This window comes from Silene latifolia, chromosome 2, assembly GCF_048544455.1.
Source record: "Silene latifolia isolate original U9 population chromosome 2, ASM4854445v1, whole genome shotgun sequence".
In the NCBI taxonomy this organism is placed as follows: Eukaryota; Viridiplantae; Streptophyta; class Magnoliopsida; order Caryophyllales; family Caryophyllaceae; genus Silene; species Silene latifolia.
The window spans coordinates 149,160,014-149,186,630 of NC_133527.1; the positions used below are offsets into that span (position 1 = coordinate 149,160,014).

General features: G+C 35.1%; 1 protein-coding gene and 1 non-coding gene across 2 annotated transcripts; both read right to left on the reverse strand.

Moving 5' to 3' along the window:
- Window positions 1–3,074: 3,074 nt before the first annotated feature.
- On the reverse strand, window positions 3,075–4,223 carry LOC141641446 (uncharacterized). Its single transcript, XM_074450105.1, has one exon. It carries the CDS (start codon window positions 4,221–4,223, stop codon window positions 3,075–3,077), a length of 1,149 nt encoding a protein of 382 aa, XP_074306206.1.
- An 11,304-nt stretch (window positions 4,224–15,527) lies between these two features.
- TRNAK-CUU (transfer RNA lysine (anticodon CUU)) lies at window positions 15,528–15,600 on the reverse strand. The gene has a single exon. It is a non-coding gene; the product is annotated as a tRNA-Lys (tRNA).
- Between the last annotated feature and the right edge of the window lie 11,017 nt (window positions 15,601–26,617).

A 26,617-nucleotide genomic window follows, 5' to 3' on the forward strand; every position in this document is an offset into this window, starting at 1 on the left:
CGACACCAACACTTTACATATGCCGTTTGGTGAGATTACTATCTTGTTGCATGATGTTGAGAAGATCCTTGGGATACGAGTGGATGGCATGAGGGTTTTGGAGGAGGGTCCTATGAGGGAGGAGATCGGTATGAAGGGGAAGGTGGCTGCTTTATTTGGATTGCCTCTGAAAGAGGTGAAACCACCGTTGTACAAGGGTGGTGGAGTGACGGTTAAGAAGTTGATAGAGCTTGCGGAGACGGGTAACCAGCATGACTCGCTGAGGGCTTACATGATGGTGTTGGTAGGACAGACTTTGTTTACGGACAAGTCTAATGATAGGGTTATTGCCCGTATGTTGCCGTTGTTTGATCAGTTGAGTGATATCGGCACGTATGCTTGGGGGGCCGCGACATTGGCCTACTTGTATCGATGGGGTTGGGGATGGCTTCGCGTAGGGAGGGTCGGGGTGTTAGCGGTTGTCTACCGTTACTTTGAGGCTTGGATATATGAGTACTTTCCCATGTTCCGACCACACTCCGGATATTATGTCGAGGGGAGACCACTTGTCGAGGCTTGGTCACGGCTTCCTAGGTTTAGGGGAGATGTTCGGTTGTTAGAGCAGCACAGGCAGAGGTTGGACGGGCTTAGGGCGGAGCACGTGACGTGGCTCCCTTATGGTGTTAGTCCTCACAGGGCGTGCAGTATTTCGCTCTACTCGGGCTTGATTAGGTTTTTGGATATAGTAGAGCCGTACCAGCCTGATAGGTGTCTCCGTCAGTACGGGTATGTTCAGGTTATCCCAAACTCTATGCGGTTCCCGACTGTTGACTATCGTCCGGCTAAGCCGGCCTTGGGTTATAAGTTGTCTTATGGTGATTCTCCTGATTTGGAGTGGGGTTTGAGTGATGTCGAGATAGTTTTGAAAGAGCGGTTTGACCGGGCTTTGATGCCTTTTCAGAGTGATACGCGATACATGTCTTCGTATAGGAATATTTCTCACCCACACTTCTACCCCCCTGCACGCCGTACTCAGTTTCGCTCTCTTCCTTTGAGCGAGGAGCCCGAGGTATCCCGAGCTCTTAGTCGTCATTTCTCATAGATTTATAGACAGCCTACCGCGGACAGGAAGTGGCAATATGCGCGGAGATTGGTGGATGAGATGGAGCCGTTCTTCAGAGCCGAGGACCATGCCGAGGATGATGCTGGGGATGATGATGATGATGATGAGCGTACCCCGTAGTGTAGATTTTTATTCTTATGTACGAATATTTTTATTTGTGTTGCGTATGGATATTTTTATTCTCTTTCGTTATGTATGAATATTTTCATTGTGTGAACATTTTTAGTGTTTTTAATGTTATGCATTGAAATGAACGAAAGTACTTAAAACTTAATTAAAACACGATACAATTTAACAGACATAATTAAAACATAAACCACTTCAAACATAATTAAAACATAATCCAACACTTAATTAAAACACGATACAATTTAACAGACATAATACAGACACAACACTTAATAAGATAAAACATAAATTAAAAATACAACGACATTACATAAACCACTTAAAACATAATTAAAACATAAACCACTTAAAACATAATTAAAACATACCATACCCTAAACCCCAAACCCTAAACCCTAAACCCAAACCCTAAACCCCAAACCTCAAACCCATGCCATAAACGATTATTATTTAAAACATAACATAATTAAATAACTATCGAAGTTAATTATCTTCAGATGATGAAGATGACGATTCCTTATCTTCTTCATGATCTTGAACCTCAATTTATTCAGGTTGGGTAGACATATATTGAGTCGACAAATCATTGATGTAGAGATAAAGATTCCTTGGTTGAGCACTCTACCGGCACATAAGTCTGATAGTCTTGGGTAATCGATCACGGTGAGGATGCGCTCAAAATATGTAAAGATATCACTTCTTAACCTGCGAAACTCCCACATCTTCTCGTTTAGTGCTTCATCAGAAACAACCTCATCTCTAACTGTTGGAGTTAGAACATGATCCGGGTTTCCGGTTAAAATTATACAAAGGCTACCAATTGGAGGCTCTTCAAGCATGTGCCATACAGTGGCACTGGGAACCACTTATTCAAGACGCTCAATTAGAACTGGTAAATTTTGAACAATTAGATCGATTCTGCCTTGATAACCTCTGATTTTTTGAGTATTTGTGAGAACCATTTTAGTATTGTAGAGAGTGAATAGGATTGGATGTTGTGATTGAAATTGACATAGAATGGCCTATTTATAAGCTATTAACTATAACGGCTATTTTTGAATTCTAACGGCTATTTTTGAATTCTAACGGTTATTTTGAATTCTAACGGTTATTTTGAATTGTAACGGACATTTTTGAATTATAACGGCTATTTTTGAATTATAACGGTTATTTTGAATTGTAACGGTTATTTTGAATTATAACGGTTATTTTGAATTGTAACGGACATTTTTGAATTATAACGGCTATTTTTGAATTATAACGGTTATTTTGAATTGTAACGAACATTTTTGAATTATAACAGTTATTTTTAGTTGTTATGAATTCCAGTAATTTCATAATTAGTAATATGTTTGTTATAACAGTAGAGCATATTTTAAATTATTACATAGGCTCTGTTTGGTAAATGGCATATTGGCCAAATTTTAGCATATTGGAGAGGTTTAGCATGTTTGACTTACGAATATGCTATTTAAAGCGTTTGGTTAATGGCATATTGAAATAGCATATTGGGGTCCAATATGCTATTTTGCAATATGCTGCTCCTACTAGCATATTAGGTTAGCGGATTAGAAAGAAAAAATATTGTCTTATTTACCCCCTTAAAAAATATTAACCTTTCTTTTATATATTTAATAAATAATTTATTCATATCCTTATTTGTCATTTTACAAAGAATCTAAACAATCTGCTAATCTAAAACTGTCAATTACCAAACACCTCTAAAACAATTCTGCTAAATAAATCTGCTAGTCAAACCCGCCAAATCATTATGCTAGTCAAATCTGTTTTCTAAATCTGCTTCTGCTAATATTAATCCGTAGTTTACAAAACATGGTCATAATCAAACTTTAAATGCATTATCAAAGTTTAATTTCTTTGCAGTTTCTGGGTTAGTTGGTGTAGAACGCCGTCTTCTGCCATAAACTTTAGGTGTAGTTCCCATCAACGTATGCCAATTCTCGATGTTTGTCTTGTACAAATCAGCATATGGTGCAACCAAAGGGTCTCTTGACCCTAGCCATAAAGGATCGATCGGTGGCATCGGTGCATCTGTCGCTGGTACTCGACAATGCAATCTCATCCAATGGAGATGGTAATTCACGATCCACAAAACACCATATGGCCTCGTCACTTGGGCTGTGGGCCTTAGGGGTAAGTATGTGCTACAATGCCAAGTACGAGATTCTCCAACTTCATGCTGGGCGATGAGACAAATAGTCCAGTTAAACAACGATGCAAAGACAAACAAATATTCCCCGTACATCCAATGGTTAGGCCCACATCCTCCACTGCTAGTAAACTCCATCCGTCTCAATGCCTCCTCGTATCTGGTAAGACTCGTAGGCAACACACAACTATCAGCAAAAAAATCCCTGTAGAACTCGTATGCCTTAATCCCCCGAATACCCCACTCTCTCATGACTAAATAGTCACTTTCCCGACCCCGCGCAGCATGTGAGACCACCCGATAACCACAATGACCATCATTACCGACATCTACCCAACCATCAAAGAAATCCCGTACTTCTTCAGGGACCGCATACTTTTTAGTCCAAGTTGACAAAAATCCCTTAGCGTAGCCGGACTCCAACGGTGCACCAACCGGTCCTTGATCAAAATCACCCACCGTATGTTGAACAAATGTCGTCGCAGGAGTAGAAACTTTCGCAGCCTTCTTCTTTGCATGCTCAAATCCTGACTTGTTCCGGGTAGTAGAACCCCTCGGTCTCCCTTTGGGGTTTTCTCTAACAGGAGGTGGTTTAACTTCCTCGTCTTCCGGGTGAAGACCATCTCGCAATTTCTCAATGATTACCCGTTTCTTCGTCGGGTCACAAGCTCTAGCTTCTTCAAACAGCTTCTCCAACTCATCATCATCGGTCTTGGGTGGTACACCAACATTTTCGTACTCCAAGGTCCTCCAAAAAGCGTGAACATCTTCAAGATGGACCCTCTTGTTGGAAATCTTTATCTCTTTACTCAACATATTCATATATGTTTTATTTTAATTTAGTCATAAAATTAAAAGGTGATCTTTTGCATGCAAACAATAAGTAAAATAAGGAAGAAATCTTCATTCTTACTATGATAATTTCGGTCATCATATGGGCACCAACAAGATCTCCTTCTTGTTAGTTCTCGAGCTTTCCAATATTGGATGAACATACATGACTTCAAAATAGAAGCCCTCCAATTAGTAGCTGTAACACCCCCATACTCCAAGTGCCTTACCAGGACCACCCAGGTATAAGGATGTCACCATCTCGGTTACCCGAGGCATGATAATCATAAGACAATGAAGAAACATACTTTATTAAATAAGTTTAAGTGATTACATACCAAAACCAACTGTAAGCAAAATACAATTGTTCTCAAACTATAAACCAACTGAAAGGAACTATTCTAATAAACACATCGGAAGACTAAAGACTCTGATATGTGATGACTCCATCCCCAGCTAGATCCCACGCGTATCCAAGATATATACCGCTAAACAATCGCTCACCACCCCGAATGGATCACCACGAGTTTTTAAAACATTTAAACGGGGTCAAGTACTAATCACACAATTTACATATATATATCAACAATCCAATAAATGCATGACTTAACGTCACACACACACACACACAACCACACCAATCCCAACAATCTCAATCACCGACCGTCCTTTGGACCAGCCCGCCAGTGGGGGACCGCAGCTGTTCCCACCTAAGCCCCGCTCATCATACGAGCGATAACCCTGTCCCATTAATGTGCACATCCCCTTCGTGGCGGGTTCCACGAAGGGCGAAACTAGGGCGTGAAGCCACTCCCGCAAGTGACCCCACTCAGCCAAGAACGCATCTCGAGAACCATAGACAACCAATCACAATCACAACCACAATCACAATCATCATATCAAACAACTAACTACAGCACAACACCAATATCCCATTATGGGACTAATACTGAGTAGGAAATCCTACCTGGAAAGCACAATTATCAGACGGTCTCTACAGCTGTGTCAAAAAGCCTCTTCTACAAAACCTCCTCCTATCATACAACATACAAATGCTACCAAATCACACACTACCCATAAAAACCCCCAATCTCTAAATTAGGGTTTAACCAAATCAAGGGAAAAACAATAAAAAAAGTACGTAGATCTTACCCTCGACGCAAGGAACTCAACGATATAAACAACGACAAGAAGCGACCGTCGAACTCCGGGAATTGCCAAGAATGCGATTAGGAAGATGAACTGGTTGCTTTCTCTCTTAAACAGGGTTTTAGGTTTTGTAAAAGTGATTTAAAACAATGACGACGAAACTTAAATACCTTAATCGCATAATTAACAAAACCCGAGAAAATCCCCCGTAAAACCGGACACTCGATCGAGTACCCAAGGCTACTCGATCGAGTACCCCAGCTACTCGATCGAGTACCCAACAGGTCAGAAACTATTTTATTTCGCAACTTGCCCTTACTCGACAGAGTAAGGGCTACTCGATAGAGTACCCCAAGACATATAAATACGGAGTATTACAGTCTTCCCTCCTTAAAAGGAACTTCGTCCCCGAAGTTCAACCCATACATAAAAACAAACATGCTAACTCGATCAAGACACAACAACGTAACTGAGAACTCAAAACAAAACTCCAACCGACCATGGACTCCTAACACCAACTCCACTAACTATTCCTACCTCCACAACATGGCTCACGATATCGTATCAACTCCATTTTATCTCTCTCAACACTAACTCCATACACTACCAACTACCATTCTCTAACGCTGCTAGCTCCGTAATATATCATTCACTACCAAATCCCATATCAAGACACTCATAGACATCAAACGGAATGTTACATTCTACCACCCTAAAAAGGAACTTCGTCCTCGAAGTTTACTCAGACTCATAACATCATCCTCCAACTGTCAACATTATATAAAATATTCTCATACTCCGAAGCATCACAATACTACAAGCACGGCCGTGGCCTTTTATAAGTATCATCCACAAACAAATCCCTCCTTTACGCTACGCTAGCATTCTACTTCCAATTATATTACAACATGCACCACTATGAAACTCTCTTTTATCGCATCCTACTCCTCTTAAGACAAATGTTACGTCCTCGTAACTCACTAATACTAAATCCTTAGTTATATCTTCTCGTTATTCTCATCATCATCACATGTCAAAGATAACCACTTATAATCTAAACACTCGCCATGCATATATCCAAGGCTCTATTACTTAAACATTCCTCATACCTCAACTCATTCGTCACACCATCTAACCTATACCTCAAAATCTTTATCTTAACCCAAAACTTCAACTCTCCACATTACCGCAACATGACATACCTCTCTATATAAACTATATGAAACTCCCATCATCAAAAGCATAACTCACGATCTACACTTGTTACGTACACTCACACTAGATCCTCAAGTTCTTTCATTCATTACCGCAAGACTCATACATAACTTAACACGACACTTATTATTCAACACCCTACACTCACTGTCCCAACAAAAGATTATGAACTACCTGCCGCTTTCAGATCATTACAACACATGTTCCACGGATCATTTTCTATTACCATGTCTACTAAAGCCCTATCTAGAACAAGATCAAAATTACTGTAACAACCTCTCACAACCGTATCCCATCAATAGAACATCACTATACCATGACAACAACGAAAACATATTCAACTCTATTTCATATCATACTCTACCTCATTCTTAACTTAACCTGGTAAAGAGAACATCAATAAGCAAGACAACTGTCTACATGCAGAAACTGAAACTCGCAGGGAGCAACATCAAACAGAACAACAAACTATGTATAACTGGTATGTACTTTCGAAACTCGAATCATAATCATCCCGCCTAATCCACCACAACCGGTGACGGCATCACAACACCGCCACCAACAGCCACACCGTAGTGCGAAAATACCCGCATCACAACACTAAATATCGTGCCCGGATCACCACCCGAGGCACCACAACCACATCGATAGACATCACAACTGCATACAACTCCCATAAACACTGACTCAGAATAACTTTTCAGTCAAGAAAAACTTATTCAAATCCACTTTACTAAATCATAACACAACATATTTTATGAATTAAACAGATAATAACCTCGTGAATATCATCCCCTTATCATATCACATATTGACATGTATCATGAATACAGACAAGCATAACTAGTCATGCCAAATCAGTCAAATTATTACCTTTTTGGATATCATTCCATTACGTTCTCGTATCCAATATGTATTACAGAAAATTTAGATAACAACTTATAATTATCACACCATACCATTTCTTGTGAGGTCACAACCTCACACAAACATTTATATATATGACATAGACCCATAATCACATCCAACCAGTCAATCCTGATCACGTAAGTTACCCCTCGATAAAGGTTACCTGTCGCCCGAGTTTAACTCATATGCCCCTCATAACATATTCCCCCATTCACACAACCATCACTTCCTGCCAAATATAACCATACCTTTACTATTCAACTATTAGCATCCGCCTCATCTAACCACATCTTATACCCTCTTACAATCATACACAACAATCAGGTCCCTACCAAATCAACCTCTTTAGAATTGCTACCTTTCTAATATACCATCACTCTTAACCACTAGTGACAACACCACAAATGATAACACTACCACTGTCCGAACATCAAACCTCTTACACTCATCTCTAAACATCACGATTTCTTTCCTATCTTTGGTTGACATCCCAAATAACAAACATCGAATCCATCAACAAATTACCTCAACATTCTTCCCAATACTATCCTTAATTGTATCATCATCTAACTCTCCGCCAAAATCTCGTATCGTGCAAATATTCTACCAACTTCTTACTTTCCTTAATTCCTCGAAACTCATTACTAATCATGTTGTCCCAAAACTCCTCTATAACCATTAACTAACATCCTCGTGACGCTATCACACATTTCAATGATTCCTTACCTTTATATCACATAACTCCGGTGAATATTTTCCCCAGCTTTCTTTTATCCTTCTTTTCTCTTTACACTCAATAATACCAATTAATAGTTCAACTCCTTATTCCTTCTAGCTGACTCTTTAGAAATCCAGTTACGTTCTCACTGCTCCAAAACTCACATCTAATTATTTCATATCGATATCATCTCACTCTTTCTTACCACAAATATTCTCTTATTATGTCATCAATCACCCTTGCCACTAATCCATCCATAGAATCAACGTTCTTGTTCAACAATTGCATCTCCTTCTTACATCTCTAGAAATCAAAATTCCTTTCATACCGCTAATTGCCCAAGGAAAACCCACAATAGTTTCATCTCTTAAAAAGCCAAATCTCCACCCCGCGACATGTCTCCACAAAGTTCACTATATACCACTCTTCTCAACCCCTTTAAAACGAACTTTCATTATGTATATTCTTAACCCACACGGCTCTTAACTACCTCCCTCCATAATTCTTTACACATCTCAGGTTGTCACTATCCATATCCTTACTCTCAATCCTTTCATTCTCACGTTCCTTAGACTCACATCATCCATTGCCCACATTCACTTACTTTTACGTTACTCAACACACACTCATATCACTCATCCCATTTCATCTCAGAAAACATGCTATATGTCTCAATTAAGCCATAACAATCTTCCTTTTCTTTTTCCATTATCTATTACAACCACGTATAACTCATGTCCTCCCACCGAACTCATACTCACCACAGGTGCCACTCACTACACCACAAGATTGGGTAACTTACGCGTCAAGACCAACATACATGTAAAACAATGCATAAAGAAGCAAAATAATAACTTTGAATTAAACATAATATGCAACGAATTCAAAAGATAAGCATATGACCCAAAACAGGGGTCACTAGATCGAGTACAGGCCACTCGATCGAGTAAGGGACTTACTCGATCGAGTAGGTCAAGATCAGAAGCACGTAAAACAAATCACCAGGGCTACTCGATCGAGTAACTAACATACTCGATCGAGTGCCCCCTTACTCGATCGAGTACCAAGGATACTCGATCGAGTACCCCAATTCTCAGCACTGTCCAGTTTTCGTAAAACAGTCATAACTCACTCATTTCTTGGTCATTTTGGGCGTGTGACCTATCGTTAGAATCGTAAAAGAACAAGCTATCACCTCCAATTGGAATCACATTAAAATCATTTATGCATCTAAAGTTATAACAGTTTAAATACAACATCCCTATAATCGAAAACACAACTACTTGATTTTACTTCCCAACAACGTAAACGACAACATGGTAAACAAAAACAACTCTATGCTCATAAAACCAGTATTGCTAATCTCATGTTACCATCTTCAAAAATCAAGCAACAACATCCATCATGCACATATATTATTTAACTCATTAGTCATGTACTAACCTCATGCTTTAAATTTTATAACTTTTCGTAACACAAAACATTCTCATACATTACAAATCCTATTCCCATGTTACTAATACAACAACATTACAATTACACTTCGTCACCTAAACATATTCATAATCACAAAATTCATATTCTTATGCAATTGCTACTCCATCTTTTCCAATCAATTCATCTATTGCCAACACATTACTCATCATTCTCATACACTTTTCTAACAATTCCAACCAACATTGTAAACCAACTATCATGCAACATGCTTTCAATCAACAACATGCGAAATCACATTATCACCATCTTTTCTACACATTCCCTATTCTCCACATACATACATCCACTGATTCATGCCACACATCACTCCATAGGTACACAAAGCACAAGGTAAACACATAGCGATCCCGACTCATATCCCATGTGACCGGTTCAAAATTATAGGGCGAGTTCGCGACTTTAGGACGTCTCCCAAGTCTTTGCATTAGCTCCTACAACCTTTACCCCGGATTCATTTTAATTGACTCCCTATATTCATTGGATTCATTGGTTACAGGTTTCAGGATCGTCGCTCTGATACCATTTGTAACACCCCCATACTCCAAGTGCCTTACCAGGACCACCCAGGTATAAGGATGTCACCATCTCGGTTACCCGAGGCATGATAATCATACGACAATGAAGAAACATACTTTATTAAATAAATTTAAGTGATTACATACCAAAACCAACTGTAAGCAAAATACAATTGTTCTCAAACTATAAACCAACTGAAAGGAACTATTCTAATAAACACAGCGGAAGACTAAAGACTCGATATGTGATGACTCCATCCCTGACTAGATCCCACGCGTATCCAAGATATACCGCTTAAGCAATCGCTCACCACCCCGAATGGATCACCACAGTTTTTAAAACATTTAAACGGGTCGATACTAATCACACAATTTACATATATATATCAACAATCCAATAAAAATGCAGGCTGACTTAACCGTCACACACACACACACAACCACACCAATCCCAACAATCTCAATCACCGATCGTCCCTTTGGACCAGCCCGCCGATGGGGACCGCAGCCGTTCCACCTAAGCCCCGCTCATCATACGAGCGATAACCCTGTCCCATTAATGTGCACATCCCCTTCCGTGGCGGGTTCCACGAAGGGCGAAACTAGGGCGTGAAGTCACTCCCGCAAGTGACCCCACTCAGCCGAGAACGCATCTCGAGAACCATAGACAACCAATCACAATCACAACCACAATCACAATCATCATATCAAACAACTAACTACAGCACAACACCAATATCCCATTATGGGACTAATACTGAGTAGGAAATCCTACCTGGAAAGCACAATTATCAGACGGTCTCTACAGCTGTGTCAAAAAGCCTCTTCTACAAAACCTCCTCCTATCATACAACATACAAATGCTACCAAATCACACACTACCCATAAAAACCCCCAATCTCTAAATTAGGGTTTAACCAAATCAAGGGAAAAACAATAAAAAGGGTACGTAGATCTTACCCTCGACGCAAGGAATCCAACGATATAAACAACGACAAGAACTGACCGTCTGAACTCCGGGAATTGCCAAGAATGCGATTAGGAAGATGAACTGGTTGCTTTCTCTCTTAAACAGGGTTTTAGGTTTTGTAAAAGTGATTTAAAACAATGACGACGAAACTTAAATACCTTAATCGCATAATTAACAAAACCCGAGAAAATCCCCGTAAAAATAGGACACTCGATCGAGTACCCAAGGCTACTCGATCGAGTACCCCCTTACTCGATCGAGTACCCCAGCTACTCGATCGAGTACCCAACAGGTCAGAAACTATTTTATTTCGCAACTTGCCCTTACTCGACAGAGTAAGGGCTACTCGATAGAGTACCCCAAGACATATAAATACGGAGTATTACAGTAGCACCCAAAACTATCCCTCAATCCCACAAACTAATATGTACTAGATATTTGTAATGTCGTTTACCTTAAAATTGATTACTAATACTCATATTAGTAGTATTTGATTTTTACAAATTAGATTCATCAAACTTGATTTTTATGATGATTAAGAGAGAGACAGAGGTATTTTTCATAAAAATGTAAGAATGAATAAAATTGAGAAAAATCTCTCTATATGCTTCTCAAAACCGGTTGGCACAATAGAGTAGTGGACAATTTTTCTTTTTCCTTTTTGTCTTCACAAGACAAATGTGTAAGCCTTTGTCCATAGTCATGTCACTATCATGCATTTTAGACAAAAGAATAAGACAAATGGAAAAAGACAAAACTATATACATTGCCCATCAATTTCGGTTTATGTAGTGTAATATGGAGTCCATTTTATTTTTGTCAATTGTACAATTGTATGTCATGTGACATGTGACATGTCTTATGTCATGTTTTAATTTAAAATGCATATTTAACAAATTAAATATCATTTACAAATTAAATAAATCATATTTAACAAATTGACTTGTAATTTAAAATTACTTTCTCATAAAATGGTCATTTAATTACTAGTTAGTATAATTCACAATATCTTGTAATTATAACTAACTTATCATTCTCATCTCGCGTGTTTCGCAAACACCGATTAATTTTAGTAATATAAATTCTTAAATTACTAAATAAAATCTCATTTAATCACATTATAATAAGATGTCATTTTCTCTCTTATGATAATAATTTGTTCAATTTTAAGGAATTAATTAATCTGTATCGGCATACAATTAATTAACCTTTTCAATTAATGGAATCGTACTTTAGGTGTGACCTCAAGGGATCAACTGATCACCACCGTCGCACGACAGTAGTGTCAAACTCTAGCCAGTCAATCATTACCGATATGTGTGGACCAGTTGACTATATATGTAATGTATCATCCCTTTCGTATTCTTGGTATGAGATTTAATAATGATATTTAAATCATGTGATCGCACTATTGTTGAGGACACATTTCTCAACAATCTCCCACTTGTCTTCGACAAGTGTGCGTCACCAGTTCTCTTGTCCTATTACTATCTCCCACTCAATGCAAGGTGTCTTTCGGGTCGTACTTGCAAGTGATCATATCGAGAGTGGTTTCCTCGATCTGGAGAATAACTGATTGACCGGAATTTATCCACCATGGATACCTTCCGAGCGTGGCCACGCATTTCAGTTCATTACTCCTCGAGTGGCCCTGAGATATTGTTTTAACCCTGACAAGGGGGTGGACAATTCCTATCGCACTCATTCCCTTCGACTAGCCACAGCCATCATAACCCAAAATATGCCCATTTGACCCCATTTACGAAGGTCGTAGTAACACAAATCAAAGTTAATCTGAAATTGTGCCATCTTAGGTGAACAGTCTTTAGTCAAAAGAATCGACTCATTAGAATACTATAGTAGCTCTCGCCATGACCAGGCTTTATAAATTTGCTAGAACTCTATAAGCGGTCACTGCCCGACAAAGTGTTCCTAACAGTCTGCCTATGTGATCGACTAGTCATCTCACATGACTCTATGGCACTTGAACTTGCCATCAATCGCATCACACTCTAGTCACTTCGAGACGTCACCTCATACAAGTGACTATGGGCGAATACAATGCTAATCCATGTTCATTTTAACGGGGTTCAATGTTGTCTCTACAACCCGTTTGAGTGTGATACTTGATGGAGTCTATAACTCATTCCTATGGCATTTGATATCCATAGCCAATTTTGGTGGTGCTTTGAGACGCACTTGATGGATTATGTTTTTATATGAGGTTGGACTTTGTCCTTAATAGCTCTTATGAGAAGTGCTACTGAGAAGCACTTGAGCTACCTTTGGGGGTGTGATGGTTCAGCCACCATCTATGTAAAAATATAGAATTCTCACTAGAGCACTCACCTAAGCCAGGGTAAACGCATGGCTTTAAAAGCGTTGCACTTGAAATCGCGGAACAAAACAGTCTTTGAAGGTATGATATGTGTTGTGGGGGAATCAATGACCGAAGACCGACAAGGAATTCAAATCGGAAGATATTCTCTTGTTGAAAGTAAGTTGTTGCCTCATTTCACTAATACGTCAATTCAAGTCGAAAGACATTGAACGTTTAAGTATCCAGTCCTTCCTTACCCAGAAATTTCTCTTTAGCTTTTCCTTATCATCAGTGGGGGATTGTTGGTGTGATGCCAAGAAAAGCCAAGTTTTTCTTGGTTTTTTGGTTCATACTCTCTCCCACATCGGTGAGGAGAGGAGTATGTTTTGTGTTTATATTGCCTTTGGTCCAATGGTGGGTAAGAGATTGGACCAAGGAGGCTTTTGTGGTGATTGTTGGGCTTGTGGGTTTGGGTCCAAACACACACACGCGCGCGCGCGCCGGCTCGGCTCGGGTTTGGGTAGAGCACCTGCGGTGCGGGCCAAAGGCCCTCTTTTATCTTATCTTTTTTGGGCCTGGCTTGTGTGTGTTTTTGGAGTCCTGTAACGGATCTCAGTCAAATAAAATCTCTGTGATTAAGGAGATTTATTTGTCTCCTTTATTTCCTCCGTTTTTTTTGCCATGTGACTCTATTTTCAACTATAAATAGAGCTGTTCTCTCATCACTTCATACACACAATTCATACAATTCTCCTATCTCTCTCAAATATGATATTTTTCTGCTTCTGAGTTTTTTATGGGTTCGTTTCTGTTTGTTCCAAGGCTCTCATACACGAGTGGTTGTGTACGGGTGTCGCAGTGTTAACCTTGGGAACTACGCGCGAGAGACGATTACCACCACACGGTCGTGCCGATATAGTTTTCAAGTCGGTGGCCTCCATACCACGGCTTTGCAATTCCGTTTCGATAAGTCTATTTTTGTCTCTTGTTTCGTTAAAGTTTAATACATTTTTTCCGTTGTTACGAATTATCATTCCAACAGATTTTGAAGGGAGGAAAATGAATCCTCCACTTCCCCCTTCAAGCCCAAATTATTTTTCCAACAAAGCAAAGATTTGGAGGGAAAATGACCTCCTCCATTCTCCCTCCCCTTCCCTTCCATCCCTTTCTCTTCCCTCCTTCTCCCTCCCCTCCCTTTCCCTCCACTTTTGCTATCCAAACACACCCTTAAAGTCTCCTTTCAAAGGGTCTTATGATCGGAAACTGTCAACATTTTTGTAATAAAAACTAATCATTTAATGATAAAATTATTATAACTAAAACCGTCACTTTTTAACAAAAAAACCAAAATATTTTATCAGAAAAATATTTTTATTTTATCGTAAAATGAGTATATTTGGTCTGTAAAATGAGTATATTTTATCAGATGGAAAAATGCTTGAAACAAGAATTTGCCAGGCTGTTATGAGGAAATTTTTATGGAAGATAGGTTATTGTGTCATTTGCAGAAGTATATGTACCAATCAACAAGTCAACAATTTTTTACCGATCTAAATTCTAAACTATTGAGTATTTGACCGTCGACCGACCAAGGAATAAGCTGTATAGCAAATCCAAAATTTTAGGCAGCTGATTCTCTACTTTTGAAGCAGAATCCGTACCAAAAAAAAAATCATTATTTTTTAAATCAATAGATATTAAATTCCTTCATACGGATAAAACATTATTTTTACACCGTTGCTATTTTATAGTAAATCAATAGATATTAACTACAACATTTCGTTTTTTTTCATAACCCCAACTCCGCAAGTGATACAAAGACCGTTGTGTACTCATCCAGGCTGCAGCCCACAGAAATGAAAAGAAAAGGCAGTGGCTTAGCCCGTTACCCATTATAAATGACCATCTAAGCAAGAGAAGCCCAATAAACAATCATAAAGCCTGCATCATCGGTCCCAAATATTCTGAGCCGAAAAAGTTTACTGATATATAAAAAATGAAACGCCCACCGTGGGGCTCGAACCCACGACCACAAGGTTAAGAGCCTTGCGCTCTACCAACTGAGCTAGACGGGCTTGCTTGTTCATTATTATCTCGCGTTTTTATTTGTCTGCTTTGCTTATTATAAGGCGAGCATGTTAAAAAATTAAGTCTATACTATTCTTTGTAACACTTGTTCACAATTTTTTTTAAGATGAAAGTACCCGTTTTATACTTCTACTAGTTTAGACCCGTGTAAAATTGCACGGGTATATATAAAAAGAATTTTCGAAACCATTTTTTTTCATAATGTGAAACCTTGTGTCTAGTACCACATCTTGTCATTTACATAATCAAATTAGATACTCCCTCCAAATACCTATTTTTACCCAATTTCCTCTTAATGGCAATACATTTGTGTTTGCTCCATTTCTAAACTTTCCATTTTGAGACACCTTTTTGACCATATTGTCCTTATGGCCTTTTTCTATTTACACTGATCGGGGGGCGTTCGTCGTGACTGGTCGGCGAATGACACCCTATCTTTCTCCTCTTTTTCTCGTTCTTTTGGTTTTGGGATTAGGCCAGGCGCTACGACGCTGAAGTAACCCATGCCAGAGGCAAATAGAGCTTTTGCACATTTTCGCTTTGAGTAAAGGGGTATTTCCATGGGTTTGCCTTGGTATTTTCAATTTATCTTTTTTCGTTATATTTTCTTGGAAAAACAAGTGTTTCCACGCCTCTACCACCCAGAGGCAAATGTTTTATTATGCATTTACTCCACTTTTGTTTTTCCTCTTCTCTCATTCATTGTAAGTTCGTAACCTAATTTCAACCTTTCATCTTACTCTTGAATTCTTAATCTTAATGAATGTTATAACATTTTTTTATATATATATATATACTTTATCTCTTTAAGTGAAATTACATATCTTTTGTTTATATCTTGGTATTGATTTTTTTTATGGTTTTTTAACATTTCTATTAGTAAATTAAGTTTAACCTCTTTATTTTGTTGTGTTTTATAGGATTCAATGTCGTGATGTTCTTTGATGTGAACGCTTTATTGTTATGTTGTAAGTTACTACGTTCGCCTATTGTTTTATTTTTCCATTTTTTTTTAATTTGTTTAACCCTTTAATTTTCATATATGTATAGTTTCTATTCTTACCAACTTTGAGTTCATCATGACAAACAAAATCTTATATTTCACCTCATTCATAAATTTTTTAAAAAAATTTTAAAATATAAGTTGCAAATACAAAATAATAAAAAAAATAAAAATTAATTAATGCAAACCTTTTATCTCCCTCCCATAACTTTGGTTATCAATTTACCCTATTTATTTAACTTTATTATCTTCTTAATGATCATCTTTTTGCTTTCCCCTCACCATTATATAACAATAATCATAATTTCCATGTTATTCAAAAAATTGGTAAGTAAAGTACAATATTATAAAAAGGTAAGACTAAATATTTCACTAAGTCATCTCACTAAGCCATGTGTCATAAAAAAAATTCATTTTTTATTATCATGTGTCACATGCTTATTAGTAAAAAAATTTAAAAAATATAAAGTCTTAAACATACAAAATAAATTAAAAAAAAATTGATTCAAACTTTTTATCCCCCTCTCATAACTTTAGTCATCAATTTACCCTATTTATTTAACTTTATTACTTTTATTTAATGATGATCTTTTTACTTTCCCCTCACCATTATATAACAATCAAAATTTCCATTTTATTCCAAAAATTGGTATGTAAAGTTTACATAGATAACTAGAATATTTTTTTTACTTTTTTTCTTTATTGTATTTTGAATTAATTAGAATCTTATTTTTTACTCCGTATTATTTTTGTGTTTTCAAATTGCAGGAGGATGATACATACTCACATATCAAAACAACTGTTTTCTTAAGCAGCTTTTTATTAGTTGAATATGCAACTCTTTTCACTATGAAGTGTCATGCGACGACCCTAAAACTCCATCTATAATCTATACAATATAATAAAGGGGTACTTAAAATGACAAATTTAATTAAATGTAACATGTAAATTTTAATGTGACGTGGATTATCAATTTATAGTTACATGGCCTTGATTTCATTCACTCATCTATAAATAAATCTATACAATTTAATTAAATGGTACCTAAAATGACAAATTTTAATGTGACAAAAGAATGTAAATTTAATAAACTTTTTAGTTTCCTCTCATCTTTATACCTATTAATAATTAATACATTCTACTAATTTAACATCTATCTTTTTTTCTTAAATGATGAATTTTTGGCTTCCCTCCTCATTTATAGTACCTATACACATTGCCATATTTTTGTCTACAATTATCATCTCTTGTGTCATCACAATATCTCTACTTGTCTACCTTAAACACCTTTGATATTTTATTTTGTCGGTCTAAACACTCTAATTCATTCAATAAATAAAGAGAACTTAAAATAACGCCTAAATATTTGTTGGAAGATAAACATTCATAGTCCATAATCTTTAAGCTGATTAAAACAATAAATTATTAACGATCCCGTGATTTTCACGGGCTCCAAAATTAGTTTGCGTATTAGTTAGTTTTATTTTATATAAGTTATTGCATTGTTTTAGAATGTTGTTTAGAATTAGTTACATATCATATGCATGCACATGATTAATTATATTGTTATATTTTGATAAATATTTTAAAAGGAGAACTGTTATCTTATGAGATACTCCAACGAGGATTACTCCTTATAGGAGCTTTTTATAAATGATTATCAAATGATAATATTTGATTAATTGAGTTTTGGGAACTCATGATTATATATGAACCTCTATGACACGATTGAAAAGTTCGTGATTATTTCCAAAATGGAATACTTAAACTCCTGTAGAGTTTACTTGATGTCTCAACCTGAAGTTTGAGCATATTGGAATTTAGATTTGAATGAGCTTCTTGCTAATTAAACATGTGAAATGAGTTTATGGTCCAGAAGTACCATGACGATTAGAATAATGTAGTGAAAATCTACAATGAAAATGTCAATCCATACATATATGGTTTAGCAAACAAAATGGCTCAAAGGTATTGGATGATTATTCAATAATTATCGGATTGATTCTCCCTAAGACAAGGAATTAAGGAATGATGGCTACACTCTTTTTCCTTTCGACTAGGTTTTTTTGTCCCAATGAGTTTTTCCTAGCAAGGTTTTTAATGAGGTAGCACAATAAGCGCATTGATACGCTATGATTATTAAGACGAGTTATTCTTGACATATAATATTATGTCATTTATCGAGAAATTCCCTATCACTATTGTGGAAGTATTATTTGAAATAAAGATCCAAGAGTCATCACAAATGACTACACCCAGATTGTGAGTTCTAATGAAATATGAAGATAGAAATTATCAAGGATTTGAAGATATCAAGTTTATCAACTACAATGGATTTTATTCAACTATCGAGACGAGAAGTTACGTTAAAGCATGGTTCATTTCAAGATACACCAAGTTATGTAGTCATCAGGGGGAGTAGACACGCGTTGTACCCTTTTCCTTATCCATGGTTTTGTCCCATTGGGTTTCCCATGGAAAGGTTTTAACGAGGCAACTATTATTATGCGTGTTTGAAGATTAGTGTACCCTTTTCCTTCGCCAGTGTTTTTCCCAAGGGGTTTTTCTAGTGAGGTTTTTAACGAGACATGTTCTTCAGTAATGGACATCCAAGGGGGAGTGTTATGAAATATTATTATGTAATATTATATGGATGTCCATATGTTAGGATATTATAGAAATATTATATTATGGAAACTCTACCCTATCGTGTGTGTATATATAAACCCCCTCATAATGCAATAATACATAGTTTTGTCTCTCTTTTCTTCTCTGTACGTTTTCTCTAATATATCTTGTCTTTATTTCACAATACTCTACCACATAATATGGTTTATAAATTGTCAAATTAAATAAGCACCAAAAAATGAGAAAAAACAATCCTAAAAAAATATAATTGATTGTATTCAGGAGACATGCTAACTTCCAAGAGTTTCATTCATACACAAACTAACACTCTTAATCCCTAGCCTAGATCCATATACGGAGCATAAACCTTTGATAATACTAAAGAGGTAACTGTTTCTAGATTAGAAACAAAGGATTATGACAAAGAAATTTGTATGAAGAACGAAACAATTACAATCATTTCCGCGCCACAAACTTACATTCAAAATAAACGAAGGTACAATTTTTAGAGCATACATAACCTTTGAAAAGAACTTACTTGGGTATGAAAAAAAATCATTTATAAGGCTATCCCCAATCCCACATAAAGGGTAAATGAGTTTATCCAATAGTAAGTAGTATATACTTGGTTGAACCAACTATTATAAGCAACAATTATTATGAACAAAGCTAAATAGAAAGATGAATCATGTAATTTAGTACACCGTACCTAATTAATCAACTAAAAGACCACACACCATTTAAGTTATTCATGTGTGCCCTTAGGGAACACGTTAAAAAAACCGACTTACATTAGCCACATAATTTACCAAATTTCTGTCACATAACATCAATAATACACCATCATCAGAGAAGAAAAACGTACTTAGTAAATATTCCCTAAGCCAACTAATTAATCTCCTCGGTAGTAGTAGACAAAACCTCTACCCTTCCAAGGACCAAATCCTGTAAATCTAAAAGCAATTGAATATCAAATAAGACACATCCCCACTACACTAAAAGAATAATAGTTGCTCACAATTTTTCCGCTCAATTGATTGACAAATATGGTGGACCCACATTAGAATTATGAGTTTTAATTTATTGACTAAAGATTGCATCCACATAATAAAATATTACAATCAAATCAAATGCCAACTAAAAAAATAGGCTTAACACTGCCATTATTCACGCTTAATATACCCGTAGGCCGTAATATACTAATTTGTTCTTTTTTAAGTTGGTGGTTGGAGTTGATAAGGTTTCAATTTTATTTGTTTTTTTTTCTAAAATAAATTGTCCTCTTTTTTTTTTTTTTTTTTTAAAGTTAACTAATCCTTATTAATATGGGTTGTTCTTAATAAAGGATAAGGAGTAAGAATCAATAATTCTATTTTTTCCTATTAAAAATAAAAGAAAAAAGAATATAGGAGTAAATAGTATTTTTAATTGTTTGTAAATCATCCTTCTAAATGTGTCGTATACTGTTTATATATGTTTCCGTTATAAGGTCAATATGCGCTATAACGTCAATATGCGCTTTATAATAACAGAGTATTGACCGTATATTAAATTATGTTATTCCATAATAGCCAGCTATCATTATTTTTAATAATAAAAATAGGTTCACACAAAAATAACTTAATCTAAAAGTCCTTTGAATAATAAAAATAGGTTCACACAAAAATAACTTAATCTAAAATAAATTATGTTATTCCATAATAGTCAGCTATCATTATTCAATATGCGCTATAACGTCAATATGAGCTTCAGGCTCTTAAGGGGACCTATTCAGTTCAGCATCTTTCTTATGCAGGGAGAATTCAAGTTATAAATTCTATAGTCTTTGGTCTCAATAACTTCTGGTGCACTGGTTTATTACTCCCAAAACAGATTTGTCTTCTTATTTCCAAATTGAGTAGCGATATTTTCTGGGGCAGACTTGACAATAAGAGGAAGAACATCTTTAAAGCCTGGCAAAGCATTTGTGTGCCTTGGGAGGAAGGGGGTTTCCAAGTCAAGGATGTCAGCACCTGAAACAAGGCTGCCATGCTTAAGTGGCTTTGGCATTTAGATAGAGGGACTGGAGCAATCTGGACTTCTTGGGTTACAAAATATTTCTTGGCACATTGCTCTATCCGGGACCTTGCTATCAGGGACTGTTTCTCTGAAAGTCTCAGGGGAGTTATTCTACTTAGGGATGCCTGCATAGAGCAACTAGGCTCTGCTCAAGCAGTTCAGGCTTTGCTTTCCAATTGCACCATCAAGAATAAGTTCTCTGTGAAGAGAGCTTATGATAGTCTGAGGTGTTCTTATCCTGTCCATACTGTATATAAAGCTATTCATAGAAGTACTATCCTTCCTAGGCACAAAATCATCCTCATGCTTGCTGTTCAAGGGAAGCTAGCTACTCAAGACCTCTTAATTACTCGAGGGGTTACCATTGTGAATAGATGCTACCTCTGTAAATCAGCAGCTGAATGTGCAGGACATCTTTTCTTTGCCTGCCCTTATGCTGCTGATTTACTGCATCTTCTGCAGCAGTGGCTTCAGTTGCCTACCACCACTACTTCATTATGTTCCTTGCTTACTGTGCAAAGAAGGGGCCAGGGCAGGAATCATCACTTGATCAGCTGCGGTGTAGGAAGCCTTGTTTATGCCGTTTGGGCTGAAAGAAATGGAAGAGCGTTTGGGGATTGTGAGAGGACAGTTCAGGTTGTTTTCAGTGAGCTCAAATTCACTGTCCTTGCACTATTGACGAGCAAAGGGCCTGAAAACATTTACCTTGACATAACTTCAGTTTTCAATTCTTAGACTTATAGTCACTTTTCCTCTTGTATAGATAGTGGAGGAGTTTTGTATATGGTATAGGGGATATTCTTTGTAAGAAAACTCTTGTACTCCTAATTTTTGGAATATATGAGTAATACCCTTCTTGCAAAAAAAAATAAACCATTTTTTTTAATTTTACTAACATTGTAATCAGTACATTACAACATACTATTATAATTATAACTCATTTATGTAATTTTTTTTTAAATTTTACAAGCTTAATTAATTTAACCCTCACAAATGCCATGCTTTAGCATGAGATATCAACTAGTATGATAGTAATTAAAATACAACTAAGATGAAAATAACCTACTCAACAATTGTTAAAACAAAGTATATAATTCAGTGTATTTTTCTATAACAATTAACAAAAGTTTATGAATTAATCAAATGTCTTCCAATCATCATTATCTCTATAAGTACGTTTAAGGGGAAAAAATATAAAATCTTAGATCACATAAAAATTACGGAGTACTATTTACTAATATGCCGCATCTAGAAATTATTAATATAATATGAGGGAGCTAAAAAGGTTAACCTAATTGAAGTATGTAAGATTATCTACTAAGAATAATGAGTTATTTAAATTTTAAAGAAGTTTTCTTCAACTAGTTTCTGAACCCGTGCGTTGCACGGTTGGTAACGGAAAGTATATTGTAAAAGTAAAAAAACGTATGTATTTTTTATTTAGTAAATAACTAAATTTTTGACAGTTTTGATAAGTTTATGTTATTTAGTTTTATTCGAAATACTTTGTTTTTTTTGCTCGACTTTTTAACTAATAAGAGGTGAAATCAGAAAAGTGGATGCAAAATTATTGTAGTATTCTAACTTGTTTATTTACGCAGTATACATTTAATTTTTCTTATTGTTGTACTTTTTTTTAACCATAGTACTCTTGTTTGTTCTCTTTTCATTTCCCTACCTTCTCTCTCATACCACGACGTCCCACTCAACCCCTATCTCAACAGCTTCCCACAACCAACTCCCCCCTATCCATATCCTATACGTCCTCCAACTACCCTACCCCATCTTATCTCCACCATCCCCTCCGTCCTGCACCTCCAACATAACCACTATCCCGGCCTCACCTCACACGCGACCCCCAACCCTTCTCATAACCTTATGTACGACTCCTCACCCCATCATTCGCCTTTCAAGTAGCCAAATACTTTTTTTTTGTTTATTGAGCCATGTTAACACTTGTATCTCAACATTGTAAATCATTTTGTCATACTAATTTAGAATAGGAGATTGAACAATAAAATTAAATGGATAAAAAAAAATTGCTAACACCTTATCTACTCATTAACTTTCATTGTCATAATGTTATATATTAGCTGTTAGACAATTTTTTAAAGTCACTACAACTTATATAAATTGAAAATAATACTAAGTATCTAAATTGATTTTTTGATAATTCTATATCATCTATGTCTTTGTTTCCAAATTCGTTGCTAAGGTGATGTTAAGTACTCCGTGCAACATTGTCTAAGTCAAATAGTTTTTCAATCATTCAAATGATATTTACATTTTATTGATTATCCTTGCAAAACTAACCTAATTTGCATTTCACTGGCTCACAAACATGAGTGGTATTAGTAATTTCGGAGTAATGTTATGTTTTTCTTGTATAGAAATCATACAATTATTAAAAAAAATGTAGCAGTTGAAAGATCACAAATTTCTCATGCTTAAAACGACCAAACGGGCCAAGTATCATACCACCTATGTATATAAGACAAATATATTGCTTTTCCTTTTTATATACTCAAGTGGCGGTATGTACTTAACCCGTCTTAAGCTTAAGACGGCTTAACGGAGACTCTACAATTGGTTTTATTTTTTGAAAAAGTTATTTTATCATCACCCTTTTGTTACATTACATTTTCTCACTTTTATATGATAGATGAAAATATTTAAAAGCGTCTTAAATCTACTACACTCGTCTTAGTCATTTTTTTACCTTTAATTAAATATATATACTTCTTAATAATTAAAAAAAATTGATTAAAACAAATGGAATGCACCATGATCAAAGTTTGACGAACCACCCTTCGAATAGTTCATGAGAACACTAACACTATTAAATTTTCAAATCACTATTATTATTATTATTATTATTATTATTATTATTATTATTATTATTATTATTATTATTATAGAGTATTATTATTATTATATTCACATTGTGCTTAAAATGCATTGTTAGAAAAATTGCTTGAAATCTCATACTCCGTCTGTCCCGCTCATTCGTATCGTGATTAGATGCCTTTTTGTATGTCAATTAAGTAAACATGTATATGTATCCGATTCTTTTTCTTTAATTTATAATGCCGTCTTAGAATTTTGCAAATGTAGATTTTAGAATTAGAATTATTCATAATTGTCAAAATATAGTCTAATTAGAGTGAGAATACTCTCAAATCTGAACAAATAATTTTTTAAATATTCTCAAATCTGAACAAACAATTTTTTAGGAAATAGTGCGATTTATATAATCATGCCAATCAGATTAAAATCTCGTATTTTAAGTAAGATCTTTTTTTAAAACTCACCCGAGGATTCCAAAAAGTATTCTAAAATATCACATCACTATGTGTATATTCTAACCTTAATTAGTCAAATTTAAGTCAATCAATCAGCATGATATATTCTTTAAAAGATATTCTAAAATTATCATAATATCGTAACTGAATAAAATATCCTTTCCGATTAATTCGATTTTTTTTATTTTTTTAGTTAAGTCTTAGAATTACAGTTATTGACACGTAGCACACTATAAGGCTATTGACACGTGACATCTTATTAGGCTGATGGTTTCAGCTTTAATATAATATATGATGATATGATGTGGTGGTGAAAGAGGAGTAAAGATTGAGATACTGTAAACGTTAATATTATTATCAGTAATATCATGTGTTACTGTGTTAGTGTTAATATATTTGCTACTATTATTTAGGGATTTTTATTGAAAGTGTTTTTAGGTAGTTGAGGATATTTAGGATAGGAACAACTTTTAGTAATTAACTAGGTTTAAATCCGTGAAAATTCACGGGTCTAATATAAAATATTTAGTATAAAAGATTGAAATTTCATTGTTAATATTCATTCATAAAAATTAATACTTTGATATTGAAATTATTTTTTCAACGTGTTCGTAACCCTCACAATATGTCAGGCTTTAAATTTTTTCATTGTTTTAATGTACTCGATCATCTTATAAACATTTATTATGATTTCTTATTTGTTTTCTATTGAAATACAAAAAAAAAAATTATATGGTATAAGTGGAGTCATAGCATCAAGAAAGTTTATCACTTATGTATATTCTCGATTTTTTACTCACAAAGTTTCTTATGTGTATAAGTCTACTATGTTTTTGTACGTCCTAACAATGAGACCGCGCTCGTTATTAAGACAATGAAAGTTATTGTTTGTAATTACAATCTTCTAATAGGTTTAAGTGCATGATAACGTCTATTCCCGGGCACACCTAAGAATTTTTCTTTTATTATGACATTAATGCTTACCAAATTCACCAATTAATTAATCTCTTTTATCTCAACTTACCGATTGTTCACTTTGTCTATCTATAAATATTCTATAATATTAACTTTAGATGTCTCGAATATATAAGAACCCAATAAGATATTTATGTTTTTTTTAATATAAAGTGTTTTGTCATATGTAATTATTTATATGCATAAATACATTTTTTTCTTTATTTGTGTCCATTAATATACTTTGACTAATGGTATAGGGATCATAAAATAATTACTCCCTTCAAATATATATATTCTTCCCATTTTTGTATTATATGTGAGTAGTATTTTAATGAAATGAGAAGAACATTAAAATTTGGAGGGAATATATCTTATACTGTAACATTTTAAAGTAGTTGAAATATTTTCGAAATACGCTATGACTAGCTAAAACTTTGTCTATTTAAAAGAAATTACTTAGTATTTTTCAAAATAATTTTGGCTAATTTTCGGAAAAGAAATTAATAATTTCGTAAAAGTTATTTGGAAAATCACGTGTTAATCCTCTTTTAATTATTACAATTGTAGTCGTAATTTGTAAGTCTTATAAATTCAGTTAAAATGTATTTCAAAATAGATATGTAATATATCATTCAACGAGACATTTATAACGAATTAAAGCCCATTGAATATAAGAATTCAATATAATATTTTGTAATCATTTTTTACTAGTTTTAACCCCGTGCAAAATTGCACGGGGTTTAATATTCAACAATTTAATTAAATGTATAAATATAGAAAATAATGTTTTACATTGTTATGATTTAGGTTACTATTAAATCTGAGTCTAATTATAGAGTATATAAGTTATCTAATAAATTACGTATACCTTGTTTTGTTAAATATAAATAATTTAAAATTTTAATGGGTACTAATGTACTATAGCCTGTTAGAAATCTTAAAAGTTTGGCTCAGTCAAAGACGGGATATTTGGGTTTGAATTGTGGGTATACTATAATGACTCCGTTTATTGTAAATTCTTCGATAATATTATTTTTTATATAAATTAGACTTGTC